We start from the raw sequence: 25,361 nt of genomic DNA, 5'->3' as shown, positions 1-25,361 counted from the left end.
AGTTACCACAACATGTATATATCTTTTCTTACTGATAATTGACCAATAGTATTTTTTTTATTGTTTACAACATGGGGCTTTTCATTATATTTATGAATTTTAATTCACTATAACTGTTTCATTTTTTAAAATTATTATTAAATCTAAATTTACTCATTACAGGCTGGATCAGCAACACTCCTGGGTGATGAGGACACTTGCAAGCAGGCAAGTATTTTTTGCACGAGTTTAATGGATTTAAGGAAGTGAAAAGATTTTTACTTTCGGCAAATTTCACGCCACTTTATACTTCTCACTTGTGGTCACATAACTACGACGGAGCTTTAGCATAACAGTAAAGTTTGTCTTCAGACATTTCATATATCTTAAATAATGCTAAAGAGGTTGAGATGTCACAATTAACATCAAATGTTTGTGTCTCCAGTAGGAGCAATTCTAGGATCTGATCTTTGGGGATGCTTAGCCCCCAGTACTGACAATGGCTCTTGGCTTGAACAACACACCCTATGGTGCAGTTTGTGAGAAGAGCAAAAAACTTATGTCACCTTGTATTCCCAGGCAGTCTCCTGCAGGTACTAACCAGGCCCGACCCTGCTGAGATCAGATGTGTTCAAGGTGATATTGCTGTAAACTATGAGCTCAGTCACAAATAGGACTTTTAACGAATCATAGCAAACAAAGACTAAACTTATGCAACCAGAAAGTGCAAGATATATCTACATACAAAACACACAAAACAAAGCACAATTAACCTTTAATTTAACCATTAAGCATACAATGTCATTATGACAAAAAATGGAGGATTTACTTGCAGTTACCTTTGTACAGACGAACATGTGGTACTTCCTGTTTATAACTGTTGTATTCAGTTGTTCGTGAGATCAGCTTTATCCATCTTCTACATTTTCCATACTCTGTTTAGGTTTTGGAAATTTAATAAACTGTAATGATTCCTCTAAATGCTCAGGGTAACACTGTCTGAATCACATTTTCTCCACTGACAACATTTATCTGATTAATAATAATAATAATTATGAAATCCCTCTGACCTCAAAACATTAATGCAAAACCCAGACAATGTTGTTAAAGAAAAAGGGTGCAGCTTCTTCAGATAAGGGGCATTTCACTTTGGGACAAATTGTGATCGTTGATTGGTCAGTTGCTGACAAGCCTACTGGATTGATTGACAGGTGGCATTGAGGATCAGACTCATGCAACAAAAATAGATTGTACTGGTCCATTTAAGAGTGTCATTATTTATTCCATATTTATTTCAAATGTATTAAATATTTTGGTGAATCTAAAATTTGAGAACTAAGCTTCCTTGCAAAATCAAATGATGGTTTCTTTATTGTTTAGGGGTAATGAGTGAAAATTTAATGGTGCACTGCTTGATCATATCCAAAAAGAGGCGAAAATCACCATAGTCTCCAGAAGCCAACACTTTTCAGATAGCTGAGAAGTTTGTTTTCTTTGTTCTTTAAATTCAGTTTAACAGATTATACAAACCGTGTACGTTATTTTAAATTAAAATTTAGTATTAAACAATATTACTACCATTTGTGGAGTTATTAGTGGTGCCTTTAAAGACGAATTGGTACACGCTTTTAAGACATGAGTTTGTTCTTTTTTGTCGTTTTTACTTTGTTAAAAAAATATGGCTAATTTCTGTTATTTTTATTTAATCGTTATTTAAAAAAAAAACACCGTACACATTATTATATTTTGTTATTTATAAAAGTTAACGATAAAGGCTTTTAATAGCATTGTCGCGTTTTAACTGTATTTTTACTATTTTTAAGCCACCTAAAAACTCATTTTCCCATGTTCCCTCGCGACTTTTACGTCGTTGTACGTTCACTCCTCAGTCCCCCCACCATCACTGTTCTACAGAGGAAGAAAGGGGGAGACGGGAAACCTGTACTGAACGCTGTAAGTACTTATTATTCCTATCAAATTTTAAAGCACACATTTAAATTGCAAAGTGTCTTCCCGTGTTCTCGCTCTAAACGTTAATCCCTGCCCGGGCTGTAGTTCACACAAATATGAGCGGCAGCGGGCGGGCCAGGACCAGCTCATTCGCTGAGCCTCCCGGAGCTCCCGGATCTGCTGCAGCCGGTGCCGGATCAGCAGTAGCCGGCGGAAGCTCGACAGGAAAAACTGGGGCTTCACAAGCCAGCGGAAGCGGCTCGACGAGCTTTGGGAATTTAAAACTGCCTAGTAAGTTTTATTAATGTGCTTATGATGTGTTCATTCTATCTGTTTAGTATTGGAGCTCAAATTGTTTTTTATTTTACTAAATCCAAGTGTTTTTAATGCCGAAATGATGTCGCGAAGCTAACATTACCGAGTTAGCTGTTAGCTGCTACCATCAAGGGCTTTCATCTCAGAGCTAACACCGTTAGCTTTGGTGAAGAAAAGCTTAAAAGTAAGACGTTTGTTTTACTTTAATATTTCATATTTTAGTGATTGTTATTAAAATATTGTTATCGTGTTGTAATTTAGGATTAGAAATTAGATTAATCCTCGTATTATGCTTGTCATTTTTATGGAAACTGACTTGCTAACAGAGAACTGTTGAGAAAATCATCTGCTCTGAGTTTGCTGTTACACTCAGTTTTGTCTGATCTTTCGCTGATATGTTTTGTCAGTCTTGGTTAAATATATAATGCGTTATTAATTTCACACTTGAAAGACATTTAAGCAAAAGTATTTAACATTAATGACTTCGTGACAACGTATACAGCACAGTCAATGCAAAAGTTTAAAACCACCCTAATGTTCTGGGGTGGTTCTGTGCTTTGGTTTCTACAAGCCAGACTTGATCAATAGTTCTCCAGGATTTTTAAAGGTCGTTCAAAGTTAGTCTCTGAATTTCAACTGCTTTTTTCTACTAATTTTCAGTCAAATCCTTGTTTCTGACCATCGCATCATATTGTGTAGTGTACCAAAAATCTTTAAAAGTGTACAAGTGGAAGACAAAATAAGAAATATCAAACGTAATAAGAAGTCTACAACGGATGAACAGGGTCTTTAGAAAAAAACAACCCACAATTTAACAAGATTCAGACTCACGGGACCTGGGAAATCCACCATTTTTCAATTGGTTGTCTACTGAATGCTAGATTTTCAGTAAATAGCTCTTTGGGAATTACCTTTTTGTTGCTAAAATACTACTTTGTTTGTCAAACTGTATTAATTTAGCTAATAACAAAGTGCCAGCCATACAATAACATTTTTACTGAAATGATCAGGTTAATGAGAGAAAATGACTAAACTAATTAAAAAAAAAAATCAACAGCTGAAGTCTTAGACAAATTTTTTTTTAAAGGCGTTCAAAAAAGCCAGAAGATATATTGCTTAAGGACATTTTAAAACATTAGAAGAAATTCTGGCTTCTTGGATGAAACTGCTCGTCTATAACCTGATCCATCTCAGGTAAATCGTATGACTGGGGAAACGAGTCTTGTTGCTTACAGAGGAGTAAAGTAGAATTTTTTTTATTTTTATGGATGCATTAATTATGAAGCCGTGCAAGCACCTGACTTTTTATATCTATAACTGAAAGACGTTACTTTCTTTACCATTTTAATAGTACTGACCACTCTGGTTTAAGCCAACAATTTATTTCTTGGATATGCTGACATGCAGATACAGTAAGGACAAATGGCACTTATGCATTAGTATCAGTAGTAATTCAATAATGACTTGTGATTTACTGCTTCAGATTGGATTGTACAGAAGAGTAAACATAGCATTATAGTTTTTGTGACTTTAGTCTCTATACTGTTACAGTCTGTCCAGAAAATCTGGAGGATATTATTAGGTTATAGCATTTATTAGATTATGTCTCTGTTTTGGTGTGGTTTTGGGGAGGGGGAAATGTTTAATTATTATTATTTTTTTTTTACTGTAAACATTATGTAGAATCTTACACTTATTCTTACATACACACATAGTGTATTACATACACTTTGAAGGTATAGATCTTACCTAATTAAATCAAAACCACTGGACTTCTTCCTTATTCCATGCTTTCTCTGTCCTAAACTGAAATGTGCAACTTTTTCAAGTTTATTAACTGATTTTGGACTATTCATCGCATGAGTTGTTTAACTCGTGAATAAATCATTTTTACACGTTTGCATTTTGTGTAGATGTGTGCTCCTTGGATGAGAAGTAAAACAACTTCAAGAATCTAAGGAACTCTGGATCCCTTCAATTCAATTTGTTAGGATTACCGTAGATATTTGATAATGAACAGACGACATTTCATTTTAAATAGAAATTAATTATTTATGTATTTTGTGGATTCTGTTAATCATAGTTTTTTGAGGAAAATTGGAATTTGCCAAAATCTGTATTAGCAAGTCAAAGCTGTACAAATACTGGAAATCTGTAAAAGCCTGCAGAGTTTTGACTGGTGCATCTCTAGTTTATACCCATAAAACCTGCTACAAATAGTCAGCTGACAAATGCAAATCAAGTGGAAAACGAGTCACAACTCCTGGCTGGCTCCTCTCTTTTTTCTGTTTATGAAGTAAAGTCTGTCTGATCTATGGTTGCTATTTAGTTGGGCGACACCATCTCATCTTTAAGTGGTCAGAGGAAATTAAAATGACTACACAGAATTAAAAAAAACAAAAACAACTGATTGACTACCAGTAGTTATGACTTACGGTATTTTTAGTTGTGTAACGGATACCTGATGATTACTAAGCAAAACTATTATAAACGTCCTTGCAATTTGTGAAACATATTTAGTAACAAATGCATAATATCGCTTTGCTTTCTTCAGCTAAAATTAAATATTTATATTTTAGTTTTTGTTGAGAGGCTGGGAAAATGTTACCACCTGCAGCTTAGTGGGTTGTTAGTTGATCGTTTGTTTTTTTTAACACCCTGTCAAACTCGTCTTTCCCAATAAAAAGCCAGTGCTTTAGTAGCTTCCTGTCACTGGTACATGTTCGATTCTATCAGACAATGCCTGAAAAAATAAATAATAAAACAATTTATTTAAATTTTATTTCTTAATTCACGTGGACTTATTAAAGTGCCATTTATTCGATTTTATCGACCTCCATTACTCAAGTTTGTTGTTGATTAGCAGAAATTACGCATACAGGCATGAGATTTTGATATATGTTACAGAGAACTACGTATACTGGTACTTTAGTGATAGAGGAGGAAACACCAGTACCAATTGTACTTGCTTGTTTTCCACATTTTAAAAAGCAACAAAAAAATAATTACAGTATTTCGCCATGCTTTATGACATGAGATTTGTTTGAAAAAAAAAATTGAATGATAGATGAAGTCAAAGCTATTAGAGTATCAAAATCCTGAAAAAGATGTGAGTTCTCATCCTACTGTGACAAAATGCAGAGAATCACTTAATGATAGTTATGTAAGTAAATTACACAAACTCCATTTCCTTTTGGCTTTCTTTTTATTTCCTTAATTTCCTTAAACGTGACAATTTCTTGTGAGACTCCGAGAAGGTGTAAGTTTCTTCGGCCTTTTTTGTTGTTAACTGTGAGATGTTAAAACTGTTTACACTTGAACTACTTTACAGTTTTTATTCCATGATCAACACATTTAATCATAGTTATTTAATGTGGTGTGAAAATGGTTATATGAATGTTTGCAGCTTAAAACAACTCTTCTGCTTTAAATGTCAGAATATTTGCAAATAGCATCTGTCAGGAATCTTAAAACTCAGTTTTTTATTAGAATATTTAGAAAAAGGATGAACGACTGTATACGTACATTTCTTATTTTGCTACAAGCTTTTAATACTTATTTTAATGCTTGTGTTGTAATTACAATTTTGGTTATGCAAATACATCTTTTGCTACATAGTCATAATATTTAATAATTAAATTTTTACTATTAAGCACATATTTTTAATGTATTTTAGGTGGGTTTGTGTGTGTGGTTCAGAATGTTCTCTTGGTTCTAGATGCCATTCTTCTTGGATCATATTTTTCATTACCTCTAATTCAGCTTCATGTTTAATGGAAACTGACATTTTGCAGGCTCTAACTCAACTTGGTCACATTCACAGTCTTGAATTTAATTGGCTCCTTTTCTTCTATCCTCACAAACCTGTCTCTAAACTAGTATATTAAATGTTAATTTGGTGTTGGTACCTTTTTTAAGATTGTTGGTTATATGAGTCATGCCCAATCCACATGGAAACCTTTCATTAGTTCAGTTTTTCATAGCATTCTGACTTGAGGGTTGCCACATTAGTTTCTGGTCTCCTGTTTACCTTACATTAACACTAATGCCAGTGACTTCCACCCAGTGTGGTTTCTAGATTTTCTGTTTGGAAATAACAGCAATTTTGGCACATGAATCAACTATGGCAGATATGCGTCATGATGTTGAGTTAGTTGAAGTATGTTGTACTCTGACGATGTGGAAAATCTGCAGGTGTGTGACTTTTTTAAAATCACCAATAGCTTTAAAGTAATTTGTCCATGTCCTCCTGGCATCATCAAACACCGTCAGCTAAGGTGCTAAAAGGGCCACTAATGATAAAATGTTAGTTTTAATTTAAATATGATGAGATTCTTTTATCAAGTAAAAAGTGCACTAGAGTTTTAAACCCACAAATAAGCTCTGGGGTAATTTTTCATTAAGTGTAGGTGTAATGAAAGCGACTCTGCTCATTCTTTCTTATTTTACTCATCAGACCTGTGTTGGCGTCTTCAAAACCAAAGCTGTTCACTGACAGCTGGGCAGAGATTGCTCCTCTTCACATTTATTATTCAGGACAATATCATGCCACAACTGCTCCATATTTAATGTGCTCCCCTCTGACTTCATTTGTTTAAAAAGAGAAGTGGAACTAAGTGATGCAAAAATAAAATACAAAAGGTTTGGTGTGTTGTGAAGCGGTGATAGACTGAATTAAATCTCTTTTAAATCTTTCTTGGTGACCTGAGTGATGGAGATGTATGCTAAATGTTTAGCATATGTATGTTGAAATAATTCTAAGACATTTAAAATAATGAAAGTGTACTTCTACTTTTAGGATTTCTGTACAATTTTTAGCACAAGATTGTAGTCTAATTTGAAATTTATTTGTTTTACGTAATTTTTTGACACCGTTCGAAACATAAAAACATATTCAAAATCTGGAGTGGTCCTGTTCAGACAAGTGAGTTGAGCAAGCACCGAAAATGGTTTTACCTCCGGGTGTGCTACTGTCCGTGCAATTTTATCGCAGGCCCTGACAAGCCTTTTGGCAGTGGGCCTTTTATCTGCTGCTCCACTCCTCCTTGTGTGCTTTTTTTGCTTCCCATTTGTCAGATCCTTCTTGACCCAACACACGAACAGGCCTCAAACACCACGCAGCTACTTGACCGTAAGTGGAGCTGTCAAAAAGAGTTATGTCTCTAATATCATACTTTTACATAAGGTGAATTATTAGCCTGACAGGCTTGGCACTCACCTAATATCCTTCAGGTAAAATCCTGAAAATCCCAGATCATACACTTAATTTCATATGAATTTCATTTATAGTAGTTGTCAAGTTTGGGCTGTGTTGCATGGAGTTTAAACAACATTTAGCAGTGTTAGTATTACTGTGTTACTCATGAAAGTTCCTCTATACGATTCTTTCCCCTGTATGTTATCTACGTACAGCTGCGGTAGCTTGGTGGTCAGTGCTGTGGTCTTGAAGTTGCTGGTTCAAGCCCAGGTTGCATCAGGTATTGCATCCGGCGTAAAAGCAACTGCCAATTCTATCACGGAGTTTGCTCGCTGTGGCAACCCTTGCATAAAGAAGAAGCCAAAAGAAATAATTTCTTTCTATATCTTTATATAGCTGTATCTTTAGAAGAACTTAGAATGTAGAAGTAGGGGTGCACCGATTGCAGTTTTCTGGCCAATCACCGATTTTCTAAAATGTCTGACCTGCCTATTTCGATTTTGACCGATACCGATTTTGTTTTATAAGCGACAGTCAGGTGTTATAAGGTCACAATGTACCTTTAATTTTCCAATATTATTTTGTTGAAAAACATACCCTTGAACAATATCCTAGAAACAATACAAACTTGTTTTAACTGGCCATGGGGTAGTGCTCTGAAATATAAATGAAGTTCAGACAGTTGTTTAAAACTAAAAAAAAAAATCTGTAAAATCGGTTTCTCATGTAAGTATTGGACGATTTCCGATTTCCCAAAATTAAAGAAATCGGGTGCACCCCTATTTAGAAGGTCTCTCTTGTAAATGACATTGGCTCAGTGGGATTAACCTGTCTAAATAAAGGTTGAATGAATAAACTTGTACTTCTCAGTTTACAATTATTCCATACTTATTAGAGATGCACCAATTTAAGTTTTGGGGGCAATACCAAATTTCATTATTTTTACAGCTCTGACCTGTCCATACCTATTTCTCCTATTAAAAAAATAAAACTAGCAAAATACTAATTATCCACCTATCCATTTTCTTTACCCACTTTTCAGTGTAGGGCTGCAGTGAGCTGGTGCCTATCTCCAGCAGTCACTGCGCACTAGGCGGGGTACACCCTGGACAGGTTGCAAGCCCATCACACAAACACGTAGAGACAAACAAGACTTGTCTTGCAACCTGTACATGATGTACTGTACCTCACCCCTTGCACAGTGGCTGCTGGTTATGGGCACCAGCAACCTTTATGAATCATAAACAAAAATGTGGGTAAAGATGATGGTTGGATGGACAGTAGTTACATGCTCTGTAATCCCTTAATGAACAATTAATACTTTCATTGTTTTAATTGTTTTTAATGAAAAATTGTGTAGTTAGTGCATTCAGTACTGGAGAAACTTCAGAGAAAGAAAAAAATGTGTGTGTGCGCAAACATATTTGGCAAAAAAGGTTTCTGTTTGCTAATTTATCCATTTTTCAAAAACTGATATTTGTTATACGTGATGAAAATAACATGTTTGATAAATACTGCCTTTGAATCTTTGCTGGTAAATGTTATAGGTTACAACGATATTTATTGTAATCATGTTGGCTCTGGCTGAAATGACAGCTAGTTTACAAAAAAAACCTTTGTTTAATCCACGCAACTTTAAACTGTTCAGTACTCGCTGTGTTTTACAAGGACAGGTAATCTTGTCGCACAACGGTCAAGCTACACCACACTTTTGTTTTTCAAAGAAGCAAAAAAAAAAAAAACCAACCTCTTTGCTTGTGTAAAATCTACACGGATCATTCAGTACCTCAACGGAATTAACTTAAAGCAACTATTTTCTTTCAGAGGAGGAAGATTGCTCTTTTTAGGCTTGTTGCTAAACTAGTTACTCATTTAAGGTTGCTTTCTCATCAAGCACAAGTTGAATAGCTTGTTCGTTTCTGTCACCATCCTGCTCCCTCTGCACCTCTTCTTTCAAATACACAAACAACAGTCCCTGAGACGGCTTCTGTAATGAATTTGCATGCCAGGGATTAATACTTGACACACTCAGATGAAGAGGTCAAACGTGAGTTGAATTAAACATCAGTGGTTCTGGATCTTGTGCATGGCTCCAGATTGAAAGGATTTAGCCTCGTTTCACCCAGGGGAGCAGGTGGAGTGTTGTAGGAAGTATCAGCTCATTACCAGTTAGTGATATCCCAGGAGCTACCAGACAGTGGTTCAGATAAAGAAAAACGTTTTTAAATTTTTATTTTATAGCAGTGATTGGAATGTTACTAGTTGTATTTTAGGCATGAAGAAACATTCCTTTGACAGGGTTAGGGATGTACAGTCGTCCCTCACAATATCGCGGTTCACTTATGGCGGCTTCACTGCGTCGCAGGTTTTTTCTAATTCTGTATTGTGGAGTTTTTGCTGTATGCCGGGATTTTGCGTTGCATGCTGTACGCCACTATCACTTGCGCAAGTGGAGGGGGAAGCCACTGTTATGTTTGTGTTTGATAAGAACTAGTCCTCTTTGACTGCTCAGGCACTTTTCTTAAGGCTCTGCTCACAGGTGTCTGATGATTGGTATCTCACAGAGCTCTCACTCTCTTGTCTATACTTCACATTTATACATTCACATAGACTTGTGATTGCCACCTAGTGGACACAAGCATAATACATTAATCATTACAGCCACCTGTGCATGCGCTATCCTGCTACGTCGCACACACGCCGCTCTGTCTTTTGTGCACTTCAGATATCAGTCTCAAGGATTTCCTCTCTGCTCAGCGCCTGTCACACTAACTGTGTGAAGCTGTTTCACAGGTGTGTATATATCCTCTGGATCTCAGCCTCCAAAGAAGCTCAGAGCTCACTCCACCAGAGTAATCTTATCCTCCACAGCTCTTAAATAGCTGAAGAAAATTTTATTTGGGAGTCTATTTCCGGTCTCAGTGCAATTTATACAGACCAGGGTGTGGCTCACACATCAGGTAGGCGTGGACTAAAGTTTTCAGTGCTGAGCTGTGAGTGAAGGGTAAACCTAAGAGTGGGAAAGGTTTGTAGAAGTGTGTGAATGGTTTGTAAAGCTTTAAAATATATATATCCATACATCCATTATCTTTACCCATCTTCCTTTTCGGATTGCGGGGGTCACTGGTGCCCATGTCCAGCTATCACTGCGAGAGACGGGGTACACACTGGACAGGTCTCCAGTTTATCACAGGGCCACATAGAGACAAATGAGACAAACAACCATTCACTCTCACTCACACCTAGGGACAATTAGAGTTACTAATCCATCTAACATGTATGTTTTTTGGTCTGTGGGAGGAAACTGGAGTACCTGGAGAAAACCCACACATGCACAGACAGAACATGCTAACTCCACCCAGAAAAGCCCCCGGCCGGGATTTGAACCTGGGCGACCGTTTCACTGAGAGGCATCAGCTCTACCAACTGTGCCACTGTGCTGCCCCTTTTTAAATATATGTAAATAATAAAATAAATATTACACTGCAGATTTTCACCTATCGCGGCAGTCTCTGGAACGTAACCCCCATGATAGGTGAGGGATCACTAATTTGATGTGTTCTTTGACAAGTTATATTTGCTCTGTCATCTACAGGAGACAGTGGCAAAGTGACAACGGTGGTAGCCACACCCGGGCAGGGCCCTGATCGCCCTCAAGAAGTGTCCTACACAGACATAAAGGTCATAGGAAATGGCTCCTTTGGGGTGGTCTACCAGGCTCGCCTCATTGACACTCAGGAGATGGTGGCAATTAAGAAAGTTCTCCAAGACAAAAGGTTTAAGGTAATGTAAACACAGAGCTGCTTGTTAAAATGTCAAAAAGAAAAAAAGTTTTATCTCTCATACTACTTTTGATCTTTTCTTCATTTTAGAATAGAGAGCTGCAAATTATGAGGAAATTGGACCACTGCAACATTGTCAGGCTACGCTACTTCTTCTACTCAAGTGGGGAGAAGGTGTGTATGAACTGAGCTGATGTTTAATATTGAATTATTTAGAAGAAGCAGAGTCCTCCCACGCCTTGGTAATTATTACCACCTCATGCGTCACTGATGATTCATGTGCATGATGAAGTCAAGTTGGTTATTCAATAAGTAATTTATTTAGAGTTGTGCAAATTAAAGATCATTCACTGAGTTTTTACATCAGCCAACTGTGACACTTTGTATTTTTAAAAGGTTTAAAAGCTGTATCTGGATCTTTGACATTGCAAATAAGCAAATTAATTGATTTATAACATTGTTCTGTATGCAACATTAAAATATTATTTAGTTGCTACTATCAAGCTATGTGAGAGTTTTCTTAAGATGCCAAATTTTGGTTCCAAATCTAACACATCAGAAATAAATGGGAGAAAAACTCACATGGTAAAGAATCACTTTGACCACAATTAAATTGTTTGTTTCAAACTACTGGTGTTAGTCTGAAAATCCTAGTCACTGCTTTCCTTATTATATTTACTAAAGCAATAATTTACTTAAACCTTTGAATTGTTTGTCTTAAAAACACATTTATAAAAATAAAAAATTAATCTGAACTATGAAAACAGCAAAAAAAAAAAAAAGAAGCTATAACTACTATAAAGCATTAGTTAAGTGTTTCTTGTCCTTTTGTATTCTAGAGGGAATCGATGAATCAGTAATGCTGGGTATGACTTTCTTGTTCACCTTAAAAAAGCATTATTTTGTAAGAAGTTGCACTAACCAGCAAAGACCAGATGAGTAGGACAGAAAGTCGGACTCTGGTTCTGTAATAGGCTGTGCCGGTTGCATGTAACTTGTGGCATAAAGGGTAAAGCAATAAAAGTAAAACATTTTCACCACAGACAACAACAGATGGAAAAACTTGAGGTGTTTTGACCCCACTAATGGTTTTTCTCACCTGTGGATTGCTGGGATAGAATCCAGCCTCAACTCTGAACACCCCAATCACAAACAAGCCTCTGTTTTTATGTACATGGTTAAAAAAAATTGAATTTCATAAAAGGTTCTAAAAATAAAAACACTTGTGTACCAGGGCTCAAAACTGAGGTGAATAAATCTAGACTGAGTGCTGCCAAATTTTGTATCCATTTATGGTGCTCTTTGTGAACTTTCCTGGCGCTACAGACTTCAGTGAACGGAAACTGGTTTTAGAAAAGCTTACGTTCACGTTCCACCTGTTGCTAACAGTCCTGTGTCTTTTTGTTCTTTTTACCAGAAAGATGAGGTGTACTTGAATCTTGTGTTGGATTATGTCCCGGAGACAGTGTACAGGGTGGCTCGGCACTTCAACAAGGCCAAGACCACAATCCCCATCATCTATGTTAAGGTGAGTAGAAGAAATGTAAACATACACAAACAGCCTCTGCCAGTTGTTTTCCCAGGTGGCATTTCTCTTCTACTCATGATGCCGCTAAAAATTTTAAGGTCGGTTCATATAATTTATGTCAAGATGACATGCCTCATTTTTAGAGAGAGAGAGAGATTTTTGTCATTCGCATCTCGTGGTACATGTGGAACGAGATTATGTACACAGGGTCCCAGTTACATCCAACAATAAAATGTAAAAGAAAAAACAGTAACAAGATCTAAGATATGAACTTAGAAAAACATCACCTAAATAATACACTAAGCACTAATGGCATAAAAGCATTACGTCGAACAGCAGCATGAACAAGTCTGTGTGAGCAGATGAGCACGCATGAACACAGCAACATGAAACAGATCAGCAGCAACATGAAACAGATCAGCAGCAACATGATGTGATTTTTTTCACAGTGATTATTCTGGTTAGAGATTCACGAGGAACAACCTCAGAGTAGAAGCTGTTCCTCAGTCTAGTGGTTCTACACTTAATGCTCCTTAACCTCCTTCCTGAGGGGAGCAGGGCAAAAACTGTGTGCTGGGTGAGTGGGGTCCTTCATGATGCAGGTGGCTCTCTTCCTGCATCTGGAGGTGTAAATGTCTGTGATGGTGGGGAGATCTGTTTTGTAAAAATTCTCATTGTTGAAGAACTTGGCAAAAATAGCCATAGAAAATGGCACCACATTTATTATGTTTTTCTGTTGTTGTTTTAATCACAAAATACACATTTTCTTCAAAGTGTTAGAAAGACAAGCGTTGTACAATTTAGTCATAAATCGGTGATTTTGAGTTTTGGGGATCAGATTGACTAAATCTGACTCATCTTTCTTTTCACTTGTTGAAGGGAAATTAGTGAGAACTTAATGATGAAAATATCTTCAGTAATTGCCTTTGGATGGAATAAGCCATCCAGTATGTTTATATTCAAAGGCAGCTTAATGAAAGTAGGTAAATATAAAGGTGGGCCCATGGGAGATATTGTTTGCAATCCTCTTGCTAAAACGGTGCTCATATTAGTGTTTGTGTGTTTACTGCATACAATGCAGCAGAGGGGACATTATAGCTGTCTCATGGCCCATTTCCTCACCTCAGCCTGCTGCTCCCCTGAGGTTTTGAGACGCACGCTTATCTCTCCTTTCTTCCCTGGCTTCCCTTCGTCCCACGACAACACACTTCTGTTACACATTGCCTCTTGTATCCTGTGCGCTCATGTTTTTCCTTCTTTAGCGTTTTGTGAATCTTCCTCTCCTCTTCCCTCTCTGCTCTCTTGGCAACAGCCATCGTTTCTCAGTCATCTTTTCTGTCATCGTTCAGTAATCTGGCCAGCCTGCTGTCACAGCACCATGTGGGTAATAATGACGATTATTGTGATGGTGACGACAGTCATCATTTGTTGTTATTAAAATACTTTCCGCCCGCATTTCTTAGATTCACTGAAAGGGTGCATACTTAAAAGTACGGACAGTTTTTATCTGAGTTTGACTGCTGACCTAAATTTAAGGATAAATGTCAAAAGAGTTGGATGAAGCTGGACATGTCTTTGATTCATTTTTCCCTTGTGCTGTTCTGGTGTAGAAACAAGCTTCATCATAGCCTTTTTTTGGAGACACACTTTTACGTTGCATTAGAAGTACGACTTGTGGATGTGACTAAAACGGGACCAATTGTATGGGCTTTTGGTGCTCCTTGTATTCAAATAGCAAAAACACAATTTTAAAAAAGCAGTTTATATCCTCACATCTTACTTTGTTTTTTCACCCCGTTTTTGTCCCAGAAGGAACAAATTGATCAAAAAGTGCAATCTTTTAGCAGTATATGGGAGTTTGCTTGTTCCTTACTTTAACTTCATTAAATTTATTGTTTAATTTTTTATGCATGTTAGTGAGAGACTGTACAAGTTTCTTATCTTTTATTTTTTAAGGAGAGCAGTGCATGGAGTTGTTTTAAAAACACATTCTGTCTAACAGCAGGCTGAAGTGATGCACCCACTCCTGCTAGCAGCCTGTCAGTGGGGGAGCAGGAAGACATTAGGCATCAAGGACGTGAGATTTTCCTTCGTGTCTTCTCCAGGGCGGAAGACTCGGGAGGTTCTAGAAAACAGGAGCAGGGATGTCTTCAGATTGAACAGTCCGTTACTGGCCTTGGCATGAGTCCAGTCTAATTTGAGATCCTGAGATTTTTCTATTTTTTTTTAATGCCAGCGTGGACCTTGCATCCCAAAAGCTATGGATAAGCAAAGCTTTAAAATTGAAGATGACATTTTTATAATAAAACCTGAACATTTGCTATTTGGATTGTTTCATAAAATTGTTGTTGCATGATGTTGAAGATCAATTATAATATTATCATATTTTGTGATTTTTATTTATTTATTGTTTGTACTAAATGTACACCGCAGTAATTTTGATGATCTCATGCCTGAAATTCAAAACCTTCTAAAAGAGCATATTTTCTATAAACTAAATTTGAGTCACTTTTCATTCAGCTTCTTGGTCTTTTTATGGTATTCATATATCAAAATTGTGTGGTGCTTTTGATGTTAAAGATAAGGTTTTTTTTTTTTTTTACGTTTGCCTTCTAGTGGTTACACGTTGTTTTTATCTATGAGCTCATTGGACTCTTGTTTAGGTGTCTGTTATTTTCAGATCATTTATCTTTTCTCTTGTTAAAACCGTCAAACCAGCAACAAAGACTTGTTTGAACTTTTAAAAACACTGAATTGTTTATTTAAATCATTCTGACACTCATCTGGTCCAGGTTCTGTTTAATTTTACTATTGTGTTGTGGGAAAGCATACTTTGACTTGTTCTTCTTGTTGGTGTTTTATCATTTTGAGTAATAAGGATAAAGATATATTAAATTGAATTCTGACAAATGAGAATAAACAGCCTTAAGAACCTACAGAATTCAGTCCAACTTGCAGTAAATAGAACAGAGTTCTTCTCCTCCTGATTGTCATCAGTGACCTGATATGTGTGTTTGAATGTTTTTCTGTGTGTCTTCTTGGATGCCAATTGATTTTCTGTAAGCTGACTTTTTATTTTTTACATTTCTCTGTGTCCTCCTCAGGTGTACATGTACCAGCTGTTCCGCAGTCTGGCCTATATCCATTCCCAGGGCGTTTGTCATAGAGACATTAAGCCTCAGAACCTCCTGGTTGATCCAGAGACGGCCATTCTCAAACTTTGTGATTTTGGCAGGTCAGTAACAGATTTCATCTTTAAATACATAAGTGACAACTGTTTGTATTTTGTGTTGCATGTTCTGTCAAATTGTGCGTGGTCGTATCTTTCCCTCGCTCAGTTTTCAGTTTTTGAATAGTTTGTTTTTATCAACAAGTGATTTTTGTGCAAATAAAATATTTTTATTGTTATTCTTCATATTGTTCCTTTTTTAAAACTTTCCAGTGCTAAGCAGTTAGTTCGAGGGGAGCCAAATGTGTCCTATATTTGCTCACGGTACTATCGTGCCCCAGAGCTTATATTTGGCGCCACCGACTATACGTCCAACATTGACATCTGGTCAGCTGGCTGTGTGTTAGCGGAGCTGCTGCTAGGCCAGCCCATCTTCCCTGGGGACAGTGGTGTGGACCAGCTAGTAGAGATCATCAAGGTATAGTCAAGAGGATGTAGGAAAAAGCCAACAAACCACCACAAATGGCTTGTGTAAAAAAATGTATACTCCTATAAGATTTAATTTCTCTACATGTGAATGTAAATTATATCTAAATGACCCACACAGTCAATTATTTTCAAACCTAAAATGTTGCGAGTAGGTTCATTCAGATAAATGCTTTGAGGCATGGAGATATGTCTTAAACCCAGCTGACCTCTTGTGCCTTGTTAATCTTTGTCCAGAGGACCAGATTGAACTTTTTTTGATTTTTCTACCTGGATTATTGAGCATGCCTCAGGATACGTCTTAAACATTTTAAGAGTAAAGTTTGAATGAACATTATTCAGTCAAGCCAAAAAAACGTCTGTGCAGACACAGATTGTAGTTATGCTCTAATCCAAAAGACAAATTTGATCAAGAATAGTGTTGTTTATCATAAATATATTAAAATGAGAATAAATTATACTGGTGGCAGTACAAATGAATGCAGTATAGAAAAAATGTTTGAGGTTTATCAACAGATGTTCATGATATTTATTGATATTTTTTTCTCACGTTAGGTTTTGGGGACGCCAACAAGAGAGCAGATCCGAGAGATGAACCCTAACTACACAGAGTTCAAATTCCCCCAGATCAAAGCTCATCCTTGGACAAAGGTGCAATTTTATTTAGACATTTGGATCCTTATTTGTAATGTTCCAGTATTTAAATTTGACTGGAAACAAACGAGCTTCCTCAGTTGTTTTTTTTCTCATCTCTGGTTTGAGTTTGCCCATACACATTTCCCTCAACGGTTTTCTCTTTCCACATGTGTTTTTAGGTCTTTAAGCCTCGTACCCCACCAGAGGCCATTGCCCTCTGCTCTCGGCTGCTCGAGTACACCCCAGTTTCCAGACTGTCTCCTCTGGAAGCATGTGCGCATGCTTTCTTCGATGAGCTGCGCCAGCCCAACACCCGTCTGCCCAGCGGACGAGAACTGCCACCCCTATTCAACTTCAGTCCCGTCGGTCAGTTTGCTTCTTATATTCTTTTCTCTACTCCTATAATATACTACCTGCAAAGCTAATAAAACCAAGGACAGTTCTTTCTCATTTATTTGTGCCGTTTGACTTTGACAAAGATTAACAAGGCACAAGAGGTCAGCATTACAAATTTTATTTCCATTTAAGTACTTCTAGAGGCTTGACTCAGCTCTTGTAAGTGAAAGAGTAACAACTTATTATCAAGTTTTACTCATTTAACTTTCTGCCTTTATTCACCTCAAAAATAACGTTTGTACTCTTACGAACACTGTTTTCAGGCTGTGTCACAGATTTAATGTAAAATATCTGGAAACGAAATCTAAAATACTGACCCGTTGTTTCATAGTTACCTTTTATTCGAGTATAATTTTATTATAACAAAAATATATTATCGGTAGTTGTTGGTTTTCGTTGAGAGTGTATCTGCACTTATTTCTACAATAGATAATTAATGTTGCCTTTGAATGTGAACAGTTGTCGGTGTTAATTTTCTGGAAGAAATGTGTGTGTAATTGTTTTGTCTGTTTTTTTTCTGCATTTTCAGAGCTCTCGATTCAGCCCCAGTTGAACTCCACGCTCATTCCTCCTCACGCTCGTGCACAGACATCACCTGCCTCACATGGTACATAATGCAGCTTATGTTTTTAGCTTTTATTGCTTCAAATAGAGAATAAAAACCTACAGTACTATTAAATTCAATCAATTTCTTTCCATTTAGTAGGGAGACACCTTTAACATTCTACACCAATTTATTTGCTTGCTTTCACACACAGCCATGGGTTTTCCAATTTCTCATTCAACTTTGTCTTGTGTTGCTTCGACACTCTCAACTCTCATTGGTTCCACACCACACTACTTAAGGGCCTGCCCACTGCCGGTACCCACCCCCACTCAGCCTGGTTTGTGGGACCATCTTTTTCGTGGTTCCAAGCAAACTGGTCTGAGGTTACAGTTTTGACGTAAGCAGGCAGCTACTGATTGGCCAGCGGAGCTACGTCTCTTGGAAAACTGCATCTGAACCTCCATTTCCTCCGATTGTTATAGTGTGGGTTAGTTAGTTAGTTTTTTCTAGTTTCTAGTTTAAATGGGAGCTTCAAAGACAGTGCTGTGGACCAATAACAAGGTCCAGACCTTTTTGTCTTTATTGGTGAATCGGAGGATTCAGCACAAGCTGGAGGGTGCTACAAGAATCCACCCAGTTTGCATTGACGATCCCATCCACAGAGTGGGGAAATGAGTCACAGTGGCGATTCACCTACACCTGAGAAGAACCGATAAGACGAGAACCGACTCGAGTCTCATTTTTCAATGGCAAAGAGGCTTTAGTTTCCTGTTAGCTGGCAGGAGTGGCAGAAGTTGTGGTGCTCTGCTGCTGTAGCAGCTGCATATCTTGGTTGGAACAAGATGTTTTCGTTCACACAACTGCTGCTCACTAAATATTTTCTTTTTTTATTCCAGATCATTCTCTCTAAATCTTAGAGATGGTCGTGTGTTAGGAGCACCAATAACTGCACCACATTCAAAATCACTTCAATCCCCTTTGTTCCCTGTTCGGATTATCGGCTTGAACTCCGTCAAGTCATCTTAGACATTAATTTGCTGCCATGTGATTGGTTGATTAGCTGTTTGTGTTAACAAGTAAACAGGTGGTCCTAATAAAGTGGATGTACATGTTGCGTTTTCTGGATCCACATGAGCCTAAGCCTCTTTTACTCTAGGCCTCTTTCATTGATTCAGTGATTGTCTTTAGCTCAGATGCTTAATGCTATTTCCTTTTTTTTTTTTTTTTTTTTTTTTTTATTTAATTAAACTTTATTAACTTATCGGTAATTAAATTTCATTAAACTCGTTTGTTTACCCTGCGTTTTGTCTCTTCCCCTGCAGAGGGCAGCGTGTCAGACAGTACCGCCCAACCCAGCTCAGCACCTGGATCCATCAACAACAGCACCTGAGCATCCATCTCTGTCACGTTTTCTGTTTTGTCTTCCCTGTTTTCTTTTTCTTTTTTTCTTTGTACTGCTCCTCTCCTGGCTCCTGGCTCCAACACTTAAAATAGTATAAAAAAAGAAAAAGAACAATATAAACCTGACATGCTTACATAAACACTTAGCGTTAACCAACTCCAGTAGAAAGAAGTGCCTGCAGCTGCTTGCTTTAAGAAGCTGTAGGTTGTTTTAATGGCAGTTTGTAAGCTGCACTTTGATTTATTATAAGCTGCAGTTCTACGTTGGCCCTTGTGTGGACTGCTAGAATAAAAAAAGATGATTGAGTATAGTGGTGAAACGATGAAGAGTCTTGCACATATATGGATTTTCTGTATTCAACACCTGACTTGTTTTTTTAAGTTAATTTTATTTGCCAAGCTAATTTTATGTGAGGCCAAAATGCCACTGATTTTAATTGAATTTGGTCGGCTCTGGAGTTGAGACTAAGGGTAGCGTGTTGAGTCCTGACATGTATATTGACAATCATTCTTAGTGGAGTTGAAAATTGCACACGCTTGCTGTGAAAAGTGTTTTGATCGTAGCCTAACAGTCCAGTGTGTAGACTAGAGGCTCATCTGTCATTTTCTACCCTCAAATCAGCTCAGAAAAAGTTTCAGGTCACCACTGGGGAGACTTGAGGAATTATTTTAACACAGCATGAAACATGTCATTTTAGATCAAATGGTGATTTTAAATTATTTTCTAAAAGTGAGAGCACCACAGCCCTTGTTCACTGTTTGTTAGCTTCTTAACTGCCTTTTTATGTGATTAAGAGGGAACTGTTTTCCAAGTAGAGCACACCTCTTCAGTTTTGTCACAATAAGCTCGTGGTTACGCTGGAAGCCCAGAGGTTTATGTAAAGTGTTGCACATGTCTAAAAGGAGTGCAGGAAAGCAAAAAGGGGCCAGTTGTGTCCAGCTGAGGACACAACGTCTCACAGAGGGAGCCGTTGATCTGGGGCTCCAGTTGCATCTGATACAGAAGCTTCATTGTCTGAAATGTTCCTCGACAGTTTTGCACAGTGTTGTGGGACGAATGAACCACCTCATTAATTATGTCAATTTACAATGATGCCTTTCCGCTCGATTATGGTAAAGAATCAGGTGCAGGGTTGTGTGAGGGCAGTTGGCTTAAACCCTTTTTTTTTTTTATTTTGCTCCTTTTAAAGCAGCCTGCTTGTGACGCTCATGTTTTTATTTTTAAATTTTATTTTTTTAATCAGCAGACAGGACTTGTATTGAATAATTCTCACAGCTTACAGTCACTTGGAGCTTTTTATTTTATTTATTAAAAAATAAAAAACACGCAAACAGTTCAAGCCAACCCAACAAATAATCTGACCAGACATTATGCTCAGACCCCCGACACCCAACAGCGTTTGGAGCCTCCCCTTCCATTCTTCCTCATCTTTACCCCCCTCTGCTGCCCTGCCACCCCATTTTTTTTTTCACCGCTAACCTGTAAATATCAAGTACCTTTTATTTTGTTATTATTGTTATTATATTGCTGTTCTTGTAATTTTTTTTTTTTTTTTCTGTAGTAGACCGGCCCAGCAGCAAGCCGGACCGTTTATCCTCAGTCGCGGTCTGTAAATACGATTTCATTTTTTTCCCTTGTTCAGGAGGGAAAAAACAAAAAAAAACAGAACAAAATGTTTCATTTTTATTCTCTCTCCCTTCATTCCTCTCATCAAAACTCTTCCTTGTCCCCCATTAATGTTGTCATGATTTATTTATTGTATGGTGTTTTTAGGGGGAGGGGGTCTTTTTCACCTTTTTTTTGTTTGTTTTGTTTTTATCACATGTAAATTTTAGCTCAACTGTTTCACATCCAAGATACTGTACTCAAATCCAGATGTTGGTGTGTTTTCCCAAGCACTGGTTTTGTATGTCTGCAGGTGCACACACTCGCCAACTAGTGGAGCTCCAGTTGTTCATTAAACTTCAATGTGAAGGGAATGTTACAAGCCTCTGGATATGTGGAGTTGTTGTATTTTTATTTTTTTGGGAGGAGGAGGCGCCTGATGTTGACACCGGATTACGTGCGTGTGCGCGTGTGTGTGTGTGTGTGTGTGTGTGTGTGTGTGTGTGTGTGTGTGTAGACGTGGAAGAGAAAAAAAAATTCCATCCTGATAAAATGTATCATCTCCTTTGTTGTTTTTGCAACTGCGTCTGAATGTGAAGGTTTGAGAATACAGTACGGTACTGCGTGCGTGTGTGCGTGCACGTTCATCGCAGGCAGCAAGTTTTCAGCACAGGGAATGTATGTTTGTGTGCGTGCTGGCTGATCATGAACATTCTCCCACACACAGCTCACTTATTTTATTTTTTTATTTTCTTTGTCCATCTTTTGATCCAAGGCACTTTTTTTTAAATTCGCAGTAACCTTTTCTTCACCCTTGTAGAGGGGAAAATGTCATTATTGGGAACAGAACAGTTTGATAAGGGAGACAAAGAGGGGGAGGGATTAAGGGAGAGAGGGAGAGAGAGACTGTTTTTGTTTGTTGGTATAAATAATTAAACTCATTAATAAAGTGATGAAACTGTCTCTGTCTCATATTCACAAGAACTTGTGTCTGTATCTAAGCCATGGTTCTGGTAGCTGCAGATATTAGCGTTGATTCCAAAAAGCTTCAGACTTCGTGTAAAATGTAAAATAAAAACTATGCACTGGTTTGCATTTCTCATAAATCTGTATTGTGATCACAGTGGAACATATAAGTCATGAACATATCAAATGTAGGGTTTTTGTTTTGTTTTGTTTTTTTGGGGGGGGGGGGGGGGGGGTTGCATAATTTTGAATTTGTTAACATAAAAAGTTGGAACAAGGTTGCACCATGAATCCTACGTCTAAAACTCCAGGGACTGAGACCAGCTGTGCAGTAGAATTCTAGCTGTTCAGCAGTCCTGGGTCTTTGCTGGACTTAGTTCAAGTTCAAGAAACTTTCATTAGCCCATTAACAGGTCTCTCTTGTAAATGAGTCTTTAGGCTCAATGGGAACTAACCTGTATAAATAAAGGTCTAATAATAAATAATAAAATCCCCAAGGGGCAATTTGTTTCACAGTATAGTCTCAAAACATCTATACTAGACAAGACATGAAGATATTCAAATAATACATGAAATCATTGTTGAGAATTAAGCCTAACTGCTACAGGGATGAATGAGATTTTCAGTCTTTTCGATCTACATCTAGGCTGCAGATACCTCCGTCCAGGTGGAAGAAACCTGAACTCCCCATGGTGTGGGTGATCAGGATCTGCCAGAATCTGCCTGTCCTTGTTCACTGACCTCACCTTGTGTAGGTCAGTGAGGTTCTGTAGGGCTATGACGTACCAAATGTGCTTTGATTAGTGAGCGGTCTGTACTGCATGCATGATAGAGCTTCATCCAGCATTTGTGGAACTGTGTTTACAGTGATTTGTGCAAGTGTTCCTGATCTGTGATGTCCAGAAGAGAATTAGACCTGTTTTAATGTTGAATATAACGGGCATCAAATATTTTAGCCTTGTCCTTTGAGCAGAGTTTTCTTCAGATTGTTTTTTTTTATTAAAAAAAGATGACATCATGAACTAAATGAAGGGACATTCAAAGTAGTCCTCATTTTCCATTGAACTCCTAAAACTACCAATAATTTTAGACAATATTTCACAAACTGTTGATCCTCTGTCCATCTTCTGAAAGATTCAGCCTCAATTAAATGCTCTTTTTATACACAGTCTTCTTAACACCATACCAGCTTAATTTATAAAGTACTTTAAACAACCTTAGGACCAATGTGCTGTACAGTTAAGTCAATAAGTTAAGACAGTTAAGTCAATAAAACCCAACAGCAGTCACAGTACATAATAAAAACATTTAAGAGCAAATCATAACACTTGTACTAAAAACAAAAATGCATAAAATCAATTAAAGTAAACTAAAAATAATCATCTTCAGTGTCAAAAGCCAAGGAGAAGAGATGGGTTTTAAGAAAAAAATTCAAAATTAATGGACCTGTAATTATTTACACCAATTAAACAGCTTTTTGTTGTCTCTGTCCTGTTTTTAGAGGTAAGTAGCTGCCATTAAATACAAAATGGACTTTTATTACAAACATATATTTTTTAGTTTAAACATTTGGTAGATTTACTGTGTTGTGAATAAAATGAGGGTTTATGGGATTTACAAGCCATTTTCTACATTTTGTACAACATTCCACTTTATTCTAAGAACTTGTTTCCTGGGTTCATTTATAAGACCTGTTTCTGGTACTTAAAGCTATTTTGTGTAACTATTGCAGGTTTGGTGTCTATACAAATGTAAAACTGATGAAATACTTCCTTGGTGTTGGTACAGTTTTCACCTGTTGGACATCACAAGGTTGGAGAATATTGGGATGAACTGTGTCAAAAGAGTTTGGGTGTTGAGCTATCTATCATGCACAAGGGATGTTTTAAAGCTGCCTGAACAAGACGGTGTGAAACCCCTTTAATGAAAGGATTAATGAAAATCAGCCCTCACTGGGCTCGGCAGCAGAGTCAGTTGGATCATTGAACTCTGCGAGGGATCAGCTGGATAATGATGTAATAAAACTGAGTTGTCATGGAAACCATCTGTGAATATATGAGAATGTCTTAATGAAATATTACTGTTTCACAGCTGAATTATACAGGACGTGAGTGTTTCTGTGGCCTTTTGGTCCTTTTTTAGTAAAAATCTCTTTTGTGACACTTGTAGTCCTTATGACATGGATCGGGACTCATTCTGCACCGTGTCAACACACGTCTGACAAAGTTAATTTATTTTAAGTTTGTCTCACACTCCGGACTTAACATTTCTTATTCAGCGAGCAATCTGCTGTAAAAGAAGAGCAGGATTTAATGAAGTCTCAGGGTGTCCCTAAACTTTTGCCCTCTGTCCCTTTCCGAGCTCAGGAGGAATTATTTATAGATTCTGTCAGAACTTTTGCTGCCCTGGGCACGAATAAGTAGCCAAGGTCTGCCCGGAAGTTCAGCTCAGATAAATTAATACTTTGTTCTTGTCCTGACCCAGTTCTGAGCCAAGTCCTTCTTGGCGAGGTCAAGAAATGGCGAGGTCAAGAATTTCTTGCATGGAATCAGGTTTTCAAGAGAAGCCTTCAGTTTTCTGAAGCAAACAGTGTACAAAGGCAGGTGTTGTTGTTCACTTTAATTTTCTAATAAAGCAATCTAAGAGTTTAAAGGAGAAAATTATGGGGTAACATTTGTAAAGTTACACAGTCAAAATTAACAGCAATATTTTGGTTTCATAAGAAAAAAAATTTTTTTTCAGTCATGTTTTCACCATGTTATTGATACATTTATAAATGCCAAAGTTCCAAACTAAATATTTAATTTACAAATTAAATACTTGCAAGTTAAATATTTAGTTAGTAAACTAAATAATTTTATTGTCTAAAATTATTAGTTAGTAAACTAAATATTTAGGTATAAATTAAATAGTTCATTTCCAAGCTATTTATTTTCAAAACTAAACATTTAATGTCCAAACTAAATTTTTTTGGTCCAAGCTAAATATTTAATTTCCAAACTAAACATTTAATTTCTAAGCTAAACATTTAATTCCTAAACTAAATATTTAATTTGCCAACTAAATATTTAGCTTGGACCTAAATATTTATTTTCCAAGCTAAACATTTAATTTCCAAAATAAATATTTAATTTGCTAGCTATATATTTAGTTCAGACCTAAATACTTAGTTTGGAAATTAAAAGTTTTTAGTTCTGAAAATAAATATTTAGCTTGGAAATTAAATATTTAATTTACACCTAAATATGTAGTTCACTAACTAAATATTTAACTTGCAAGTTAAGTATTTAGTAAGTAAACGAAATATTTAGCTAGTAAATTAAATATTTAGTTTGGAACTATGACATTTATAAATGTATGAATAACATGAAAATATGACTTTGAAAAAAAAAAAAAACTTTTT

General features: G+C 36.9%; 1 protein-coding gene across 1 annotated transcript; it reads left to right on the top strand.

The window, feature by feature from the left end:
* Positions 1 to 1,897: 1,897 nt before the first annotated feature.
* gsk3ab (glycogen synthase kinase 3 alpha b) lies at positions 1,898 to 20,979 on the top strand. The gene is made up of 11 exons (XM_037676178.1): positions 1,898 to 1,932; positions 2,035 to 2,220; positions 11,037 to 11,224; positions 11,314 to 11,397; positions 12,641 to 12,751; positions 15,856 to 15,986; positions 16,194 to 16,398; positions 16,962 to 17,057; positions 17,222 to 17,408; positions 17,968 to 18,045; positions 19,308 to 20,979. The coding sequence occupies exons 2-11, from the start codon at positions 2,046 to 2,048 to the stop codon at positions 19,373 to 19,375; spliced, it is 1,323 nt and encodes a 440-aa protein (XP_037532106.1). The 5' UTR covers positions 1,898 to 1,932; positions 2,035 to 2,045; the 3' UTR covers positions 19,376 to 20,979.
* Positions 20,980 to 25,361: the final 4,382 nt, after the last annotated feature.

Source organism: Nematolebias whitei, chromosome 5 (assembly GCF_014905685.2).
Source record: "Nematolebias whitei isolate Nwh7 chromosome 5, NemWhi1, whole genome shotgun sequence".
Lineage (NCBI taxonomy): Eukaryota > Metazoa > Chordata > Actinopteri > Cyprinodontiformes > Rivulidae > Nematolebias > Nematolebias whitei.
This window is presented reverse-complemented; position numbering and strand designations above follow the sequence as displayed.

Excerpts from the sequence above, each read along its gene's own strand:
- gsk3ab (XM_037676178.1), top strand. The coding sequence starts at position 2,046 with ATGAGCGGCAGCGGGCGGGCCAGGACCAGCTCATTCGCTGAGCCTCCC. Across the intron at positions 2,221-11,036 it reads TGGGAATTTAAAACTGCCTA|GAGACAGTGGCAAAGTGACA; the intron begins GTAAGTTTTATT and ends TGTCATCTACAG. Across the intron at positions 11,398-12,640 it reads TCTACTCAAGTGGGGAGAAG|AAAGATGAGGTGTACTTGAA; the intron begins GTGTGTATGAAC and ends TCTTTTTACCAG.